The sequence below is a fragment of the Phalaenopsis equestris genome, unplaced genomic scaffold (assembly GCF_001263595.1).
Source record: "Phalaenopsis equestris unplaced genomic scaffold, ASM126359v1 Scaffold209375, whole genome shotgun sequence".
Lineage (NCBI taxonomy): Eukaryota > Viridiplantae > Streptophyta > Magnoliopsida > Asparagales > Orchidaceae > Phalaenopsis > Phalaenopsis equestris.
This window is the reverse complement of record NW_018228544.1, coordinates 347,837-357,377: the sequence shown is the minus strand read 5'-3', so window position 1 is coordinate 357,377 and position 9,541 is coordinate 347,837. Positions and strand designations below refer to the sequence as shown.

The following is a 9,541-nucleotide window of genomic DNA, read 5'->3' as shown; positions in this document are numbered from 1 at the left end:
GAGAGTTTTCTCAAGTGACTCCCGTCATTTGGGATGTAATTAACTATAGGGGCTTGCCTCTATAGGGAACTTGGAACCCAGGTAAAATAAACCCTATTTAATCTTTGTATTAAATAGGGGAATTTGTCGGTCATATATAAAAGGTTCGCAGACCAAACGGATGTCACAAATCTCTTAGTTTGCAGGATTGGGTCTATCGCTGAGGTCTACACTTATCTCTCGGGAAGGTGTAGTATTTGCGGTATCAGACACGATTTTGCAAACTATCAGACTAATGAGATCCATTTGGTCTCATTTTTCAAAATTAAAACATACTGCTTTCAAAACCCAAACTATATATCTTTTATATTTAAATTAAATCTCAAAAATTATTTTCATATACCATATTTTTCAAATAAAATCTATATATCGAAAAGTTGACCGACATGGCTCGACATGGAAGTGCAGAAAGCCCTGATGTGCAGGATTTGGTTCCTAATGACTCAAGTGGGGCGGAACTCATGCAGCCTGTATTAAAGCTTGAAAAGGAGAAAGCAGATGGGTTGCGTTCAGAATCTCTAACTTCTACGGCTCAGAGAGATTTAAACGAGGAAATGAAGAACATCACAATTTCAGGCTCGGATGAGCGTGAAGTCATGGTCGCTGAACCTCTAACTGGCGATGCCAAAGATCTCGCCACTTCAAAAACCTCAGTTCCGCAAAGCGTGAAGGAAGGCCCCAAGACATTGTCATCAACTAAGGAAGACGATATTTTGGATTTTAGAAATCCTGATGACGCACCCCACCTGTTTTTCAATCCAGAAAGTCAAACTAGGGAGGAGTTAAAGCTTGATCAAAGGAATTCAACAAGCTTGGGCCCATCTGATAAGGAAATTGTTATTTCAGTGCAACATCATTCCCATGATGGTCTGGAAGGAAACGAAGGAAACCCTATCAAAAAAAATTTTTTATCTGATGAACGTTTAGATCCATCTGGGGATTATGAATGGCAGTTAAACAATCTTAGTTATGCTGTGTATTGTCATGAGCTGACATCGAACCCTCATTTCATTCCGATGGGTCATGCAATCTCATACTCAGACTTCATCCGTGGCCAAAATGCTTGAACTTATGCCAGTAGTTATAAAATTGATGGGGCACGCAAATCCAGGGGAACTGGCGTATTTTTTCCCAACGTGGTATATTTCACCCCTTGGGCTTGTTTGAGTAGTGGTCTTCCTATTTACATATCTCACACGTAAGCTTTCATTTTTACACTCATAACACTCAAATATTTAATATCACATTAGAAAAAGAGTTATTATCACTTTTTAAAAGTGAAATACATCTTTTAATGTATAGATTTAAAACTGCAATGTATGTGAATATAAAAATTTAGGTGTGAGATATGTAAATACATAGGAATTGTGTGCTACGTATATAAATTTTACTTTTTTTTTTTCATTCTCAATATGTTATATCCTATTTGTTTTCTACAAATTTAATTTAGTAGAATGTAGATGCCTTTGAATGAGCTGCTCCACGCTAAGTAGCATTCATTTAACATAACTAAATAGGGAAATTTACCTACATAGCACATAAATCTTATGAATTTACCTATCTCACATCTAAAATTTCATATTTAAATACATAGCACTTTGATGTTTTAATTATATGCATGGAAAAGGTAAATTTCACTTATTAAAAGTGATAATAGTGCTATTTTTAATGTGATATTAAAGATTTGAGCAATATGTATGTAAATAAAAAAAGTTTATGGTGAAATATTTAAATTGTGTCTTTCTATGTAACTGCCCCCAACTAAATAATACTGTTTCCCCCCTGCGAATTTCAGTAATCTTATATCTCTTTCACATTCCCTGTAGAATTATGATGCTTTCGAATGATGTCATTCTCCAAGAAGAGAGAAGAATGTAGCGTTTGAAATTGTTTACCCGGCGGCGACAAACAAATTTCAAGCAGACAAATCACAAGTCACAAATTTAGCTGAGGAAGAAAATCACGAGCCGATTGTGTTTGGGGGAGGTGGTTCGTGAAGCTTCCAACTCAGTCGGATGCACCCAAGTCATCATCACAACATGCTTCTAAGGCACCACCTAATACCAGTGGAATCAAACCACTCAATTATGATATAGTTCAATTTGGTACTCTTCATCCTGTTTTATTAGAATCTCCTACAAAAGAGCGTTGAAAAAAGTTAAATATTCCCCTTTCCCAGACTCAAGAGTTCTGGAACTAAAAGCCCGGCATCAAGTTCTGCGAGACCAGCAACCAATTCTAATACGGAGAGGTAAAAAATCATTACGGTTCTCATATCTCATCAGGATCTAATTGTGTTTATCTTTGACTGTGCCAAAATTCCTGTTAAGAAATATATAGTTGCTAATATTTTGAACTGAGTGAAGTTTTCTCTCGAGGACTTCCGTTTAGGATAGTTCATACAGAAAATTTATCTTTTCATCATGTCATTAACATATCAAGAACTTCAATAGAGTATTTTCGAATGAAAGATGAGGATTTCCTCCCGTTTTCGGGCTGATTTTTGCTAGCATGATAAGAAGAGTTAGCCTGAGATTGTTTCTTCTTCATCGTTCAATATTTTTTGTTTGAAATTTTTAATTTAATTTTACTGGAATAAGAATCTACACCTCAATCGCTAATGGTAAAGTTAGGATAGACGTAGAATCTTTTTATTTTTTATTTCCCACCGGTGTTGGTGGTGACTAAACTTAATGTTTTTAGTTTTTATGTTATAGGTTTGGAACTCATCGGGGGATGTATGATCATTTTTAAGCATATGGAGGATTTGTCTGATTCTTAGTTATCATTTGTGTCATTTGTGTTGGAATTGTGTTGTTCTTTTATGCAGTTTTTTTTTTTTTCCTCTTTTTTCTTTATATAAAATGATAAAAAATATTAAATGTTTTAGTAGTTGTGTGCAAATATAGCTTTAATTTAAAGAAATGTTATGTGGGCGGGCACACACCCCTCCCCCAGCCCTGAGGCGTGCGTCGAGTGCGTGACTCGTGACTTGAGAAGCCCGAATCTCGATCCTTTACTAATTGGGTCATTTTCGGGGTTTTCAGGTTCGAACTCGATTCGATTTTTTTTTTTTTTTTTAATTTGTGTCAAACTTTCTGATACGAACTTTATTCGAAAAATATTCGGGTCAACTCTATCCAAAATTTTTGAGTCGGATTGGAGTCGTGTTGACTTATCAGATCAATTTTTGACAGTCTTACATTCACATGTAAGTGAGTCCAAGTCTAATTAGGAGCCATCAATAGCTTCAGTTCAGAATCAACATGAATTTGATTCATTGACCGGAAGCATATTAATTTGTGCTCATGGGTTTAATAAAATGATAAATTTAATTAATAACTTAAAAAGATGGATAATAAGGTATGCTTGTGTCGTGACTCGCTTAATTTTATCAAGTTAAAATTAAGTTATGTTTAATGTGATCTAAAAAATCTGAGTGATATAAATATACAAAGTTAAGATTTTGGATACATAAATACATTAGAATTGGGCTGTATGCTTGTAAACGCCTCATATAATAATGGTGTTAAGCAAGGATTTTGATCAGTCAAAAGAAAGCTAGGGTCGGGCTTGGGCCTGATTTCTATTTACAATAATATAATTAGGTCTGCCCATTTAATGGGCCTAGCTGAAAACTGATTTTTTTTTTTACCTTTAAACCTGTTAATTTAAACCCTAATATCACAAGATGATTAGAGATTGGGGTAAGGCTACTTTTTGAAGAAAACTATATGATTTAATAAATTGCATTTATTTTTCAAATTCCTGCAAAAGTATAAAATTTAATTTTTTTTAAAAAATATTAGCTCTCTCGAAAGCCTGCAATCATGAACTATACATATGAGAATTGGTTATTGGACGGGTCACACAGAGCCCACTAAATTTCTATAGAATAAATCATCTCCAAGTAGAAAAATTATTCCAAAGCATGCATGCGGTGTTCGATCTCTACCGTCTACCACAGTCCATCACAATTATTATTTTTTTTTTTTAAATTCAAAATAGGATCCACTGTAATATATTTTTACTGTGATGGACGGTGGTTATTAAAAAAATTATTTCCCTCAAAAAAATTAAAATATACATAAAATAGCAAAAGCTTCATTGCCTACCGTCGGATTTCAATTTCCAGCTTCCATAAATAGCCCATCTCTCTCTCCACCCTTTCGACCTCCCCCATCCCTTCACACCAATGACCCCAACCAACTTCCGCTCCGGCGATTAACGACCCTCGCGACAGCCACCGCCGTCTCCAATCGCCACCGGAAAAGGCCTCCGCTCCGCTGCCCTCCACGACGAAGTCCTCTCCGAATACCTCGAAACCACCATTAAGGTCCCTCACCTAGCCCTACCCCACGCTTTTTTCTCCTCCAGATCATTCTCCCCCAACCAGATCACGGTTGAAATCGATCTATCAGATCTCGCTTCCGGCGATGCGGCCGCCGTCCGGAGTATGGTCGCCGCTGCGGCGGAGACCGGCGGTTTTCGAATCAACGGCGGGGATGTGGTGAGGTGTGAGGAGGTGAATGCGGTGGTGGAGGCTGGAGCGGTGGTTTTTTCTTCGATGGCGGCGAAGAGGAGAGGATTGGTGTCGAGATTTGGTATTGGGGAGGAGATTTGTTGGTATCAGTGGAAGCGGAAGGAAACGGAGATGGTTTTGGAGGACGTGTCGCCCGATACGTATCGGATTTTCAGGTATGGAAGTGGTGCTAGGGAGATGATCTCTAAGGCCAGCTGCAAGAACTGTTTTTCATAAAGTTACATAGATCATGATAATTTTATTTTATTTCAAAAAAATCAGATCCGAGGTTTTTTTGATTACTCGCGCATTTTAAAAGCTCGGATTGAAAAACAGCTTTTTATTATAAAATTTTTTAAAAAATAATAAGTAATTAATTCATGTGGTGTAAAACAAACAAAAAAACTGTCCCAAGCATTAAAAAATATCACATCAGGACTACGAATGCAGTCGAAGTCTAATGGAGGAGAGCCAAGTGTCAAGTGAGCTCCACCGTTTTTAACACCAGTCAATATCACTGTATTGCGATGTGACCCACTTGACACATGACGCTCCACCATTAGACTCCAAACATAAATTACGTTAGGAGTCATGATGTAATATTTTCTCTCCAAATAAACCATAGCTCTATTGATTTGTACTAATGGGTTATAGAATTATTAGTTGTATTGTACTATTTTGGTTTAAGTGAAGACTATTAAATAGCCAGAATAAAATTATAATAAAGACAAGTGATTAATAATAAAATAAAGGAATTTTGATGGATATCATTAAAATATTTATATATTAGTTTGGAGTTAAAATAACATAAAATTATACGAAAAAATGGTGTTTTATTTATAATAAGAAAGTTATTTTTATAAAGAACAAAAGTATATATTTAAGGTGCCAAACATATTTTATTTCATATCAAAATATAAAAAAAATAAATATAAAATAAATAAACTTAGGACTTTTATGTAAACTTTGCATTTTTTTTTATTGCAAAAACATGGAAGAGACAATTATTCTATTACTTAATGGTTTAGCCGTTCAAGTTAACCTCAAATCTAAATTAATAAAACTAATCTTCATGTATATTGCATGAGTGGCGCGCCACAATAAACTGGATTTTATTTCATTGATGGGCTTTGTTGTGATTGAGCAGGAGTGGATGGGCTGTATTGAATGCTGTCCTTTTATATTCCCTGAAAGCCCAATAGAAGGCTTGCTGGCCTTGTGTCCTTGTTAATCGTTTTTTTAAGGGAGTGGGGATTTACATACATATACTACTCAATTCCTATTTATTTACATATTAACACCTAAATTTTAATTTTTTACATTTATATGCCCCCTTATCTATGCCTGCCGCAAATGGTTTACTTCACCTTTTGGAAGTTAAAAAAGTGGTATTTTTTTATGTGATATGAATGATTTAGGTGGTATAAATGCAAAAAATTCAAATTTTGGTGTTAAATTTGTAAATGAATGGGAGTTGAGTGATATATACAACGGAAGTAGCGGTTTAGACCTGCAGCAATTTCGTACGAGTTAATTTTTTTCAGTAATGAACGCTGTTATGAATTATTTTAACTATTGTGTAGTTTATACATTACAGAAAACATTCTTCTTGACTAGAGAAATCTTTAGCAGAGCTTTTGTATGCAGTGCTAAATACAAGCTTCTGAGTTTTTGCAGAGAAAGAATGGAGGTAATGGCTGCTAAGCTGGAGATGGTTGCAGACTGCATCTCCTGCATTTTATGTGAACTTGTTCAAGATAAAACGCACAGCCACAGACAACCGAAGTTGCAGTCTGTGCTGTGTCTTAAAAAACACAGTTTTCATCTTCTCAACGATATTGCGATCGAACACAGCCATGGCAGGGATGATAAAACTCACTTTCTGAGAATGCACATACCAATATTAGATCATCAGATGTTCCAAAATCAATCTTCAGGTCTTTCTGCTTCTTTTGGCTTGCCTGCTGGTTCCATTCTTGTCACCATTGGCGACCAACTAAAGGTAAACTTTTTTATACTGTTTGAAGTTTATAGTTATTGATTCTCTATGTTTAAGAGCATGGCTTCTCATTTGTGGAACAGGAGTGGAGCAATGGTGAATACAGGAATCCAGTCGGAGGTGTGTTCATAAAACCTAGAGCTTTTCCTGATCCTTTGTTTTCGATGGAGTTCATCATGTACTCCCCTGCAGATTCAGGTCCTGATCAATTTCAAAACAAAATAATCTCCCTAAGGGATCAGTTTTTGGTATTACTTTTGGCTGTTTTCTTCTTCAAGTTGTGGTTTTGTAGTTGGATTTTTTGATTTCGGAACAGCTGATTGGTTTGAAGTCCTTAAATCTCCTTCCCGCACTCATAGTATTGAAGAAGGAAATGACGGGTAGCAGCACCTGTAAGGTTAATGGCAGCAGGAGGCCGTATGATATGAGTGATGATTGCCGCGATTGTCTTGTGAATCTTTAATATTTGTGTGTGTGTGTGAATAAGCGGAGTTCGGTATCTGCTTGTCAGTTTTAAGTCCTCATGGTCTGGGGTTCGATTCCCCCCAAATGTAGGGTGTGGTCCTCGAATTATATGCATGTGAGAGATGACCGAAGCTCGTATCATAGCTTCCGACCATCATAAAAGAGAAAGATACATGAGCAAGGGATGAAATGCTCTTGAAAAAAAAGGGTTCATTACTGTTTGAGTAGTGATTTGATTGGTAATTAGTTTTACTTTTTATTATTTTTAATTTTCCCTTGCTTTGAAATGTACTTCATGGAAATTATGTCACTGGAGCTTTTCTATAGCTAAAATTCTTTGGTCAGTGTCTCTGTTTTAAGGAAACAAGGACTTAAATTGTGCTGATTTTAAAGCATAGCAGACTTTGGCTTTTAGTGGCACAGTTCTGAAAGAACCCACCTTCGCTCTATTGCCCGAAACACGCCACGGGCATAACCGCTCAATAGATATATAAGGTGAGCCTAGTATGATCTCAAGTGTGGTGCAAAAACTAATAATAATTTGTTAGCTACTCGGGCATCCCAAGCAATGGGGATCACATTAAGTAATTATATATTCCGGCCTTCACAAAAGAATATAATAGTTAATGTTATTTATTCAAATCAATGCACCATAAAAGAATATATGTGCACGCACGCACACACACCAACGTGTGGCTCGTATGGGCTGATACATAGGATAACAGCTCCGACTCGTATGTGAAGCTCATATTTTTCAAAACGTAGCTGCCAGCTGCCCAGGTTGACTTGCCAAGGTGATTTGTCAGCATTATCAGTCGAAGTGTCAGTTGTCATGTATTAGTTATCGAGATTAACTTTTCGGGGTTATCTACCAGCTTCACGGGCATCTATCATGTATCTTGATCATCATTAAAGAGGAGGCATACAACCAAATCCTTTTATGGATCATCTGAAATTTGTGACATTGAAGTTTTTTATCGGCGTTTCATGGTCAGTCCTTTTTCTGTACTTAAATTATTTAATATTTTTTTCTTTGTAACGAAGAGGAGGGAGAAGCCATCTTGAGTTATTGTATATTGAGGCTTTCCCGCCTGCTAAGGAGAGAGTAATCTCTACCGATTCTTTTTTTACCTTCACTACAGAAGTTTTTAGCATATTTGCGTCAGATAGACGCAAATCTGATGCAAATCTAACGATGTTTGAAGATTAGTGTTAGATTTGTGCTAATTTTTTTGATGTTAAATTAATGTTCGGTAATTTTATTTCTGTCCAATTTACGTCAACATATCCGACGCAAATAATTTGTCACTTGTTGCCTCAAAATTGTTTATATGTAACGTTTGTCGAAATTTACGTCTGAAAATAACCGATGATGAATCTTAGCGTCGGATTACCATCTTATTTGTGTAAAAAAAAAAACGTAGAACGGCAAAAATTTGACGCAAATCAGATGCAAAAAAAAAAAAAAATATATATCAATTACATTTTCACAAGCTGCACAAAAACATATTCCACATTACATACCACATTAAACATAGTAATATCACAAATGTAATCTCTAAATAATATCATTAATAAGGAAATATACTGTCAGTCTGCCACAAATCATTTCAACTAATTATAGTAAAGTTAATCCAAAAAATTTCACAATAAATATTTAAAATAATGCTTGCAAATAAAAGATAACATTAAAAAAAAAAACTAATCATCTCTGTCTCCTCCTCCTCCTCCTCCCCAAATGTCACCGGCTGCTTGCCTCGACTATCTGCTAAGGTCAACGCCATGCGTGCTATAAAGTCTTCCACTCTATGTTGACCTTGTAGCATTTACTTGCACAATTGACGGATCTCTTCATTTTTTGCAAGCACCTGCCTGACGAGAGCCTCTTGGTATGGCTATGAGGAGCTCAGGGAACTAAGAACGAGATCATCGGAGAGTTTGACTTCAAAGCTTATGTTCTTCGTTTCAAGGCCATAAATTCTCCCCTTCTTACTCCCTGCCGCTTGGTCCAAAGTTTGTATTCGAACTACGAAGTGGTAAGTGGTAGACTGACTACCATTACTATTGGCGTTAGCATGTGCCTGAATGACCAAGTGCCTCTACCGGAGCTACTCGAACTGTTATTGCATAATAAAAACGAACATTTAATTGACACTTTCAACAGTTAGAGTCAAAATAAACTTTAATTTAATATTTTAAACTTACAGCAATCCACAAGTGCCGGTGAGTTCAGACATGCTGCTCCGCAACGAAAGGGGCACGACTCAACTCGTTGGCCTATGTAGCGTACAAAAATGGCTAGCACTAAATAATTACTTCAAAAATTTAATTAATGTTTAAATATCTAATAATATCTTGCTAGCCTTCTATAGTGCTCCATATGGAGGATTGATCCGCCAAAATGAAGCGCAACTCCCTTGGCCCCCTTCATTTTCAGGTTTGCCAGTTTTGTCTGCCTCATCCTCTCATAATCAGGAGAGGCACAAGCTGTGGTATATGTATATACATACATATAT

The 9,541-nt window shown here is 36.3% G+C and overlaps 2 protein-coding genes across 2 annotated transcripts; both read left to right on the top strand.

Moving 5' to 3' along the window:
- Nucleotides 1-425: 425 nt before the first annotated feature.
- On the top strand, nt 426-2,376 carry LOC110036625. The gene is made up of 2 exons (XM_020741112.1): nt 426-1,178; nt 1,866-2,376. Exon 1 carries the CDS (start codon nt 426-428, stop codon nt 1,104-1,106), a length of 681 nt encoding a protein of 226 aa, XP_020596771.1. The 3' UTR covers nt 1,107-1,178; nt 1,866-2,376.
- Nucleotides 2,377-4,276: 1,900 nt separating this feature from the next.
- On the top strand, nt 4,277-7,271 carry LOC110036648 (the record flags this gene model as incomplete). The annotated part of the gene is made up of 3 exons (XM_020741146.1): nt 4,277-4,737; nt 6,239-6,563; nt 6,644-7,271. Coding segments are annotated over 3 exons (1,008 nt in total), but the record flags the coding sequence as incomplete, so codon positions are not given.
- Between the last annotated feature and the right edge of the window lie 2,270 nt (nt 7,272-9,541).

Excerpts from the sequence above, each read along its gene's own strand:
- LOC110036625 (XM_020741112.1), top strand. The coding sequence starts at position 426 with ATGGCTCGACATGGAAGTGCAGAAAGCCCTGATGTGCAGGATTTGGTT.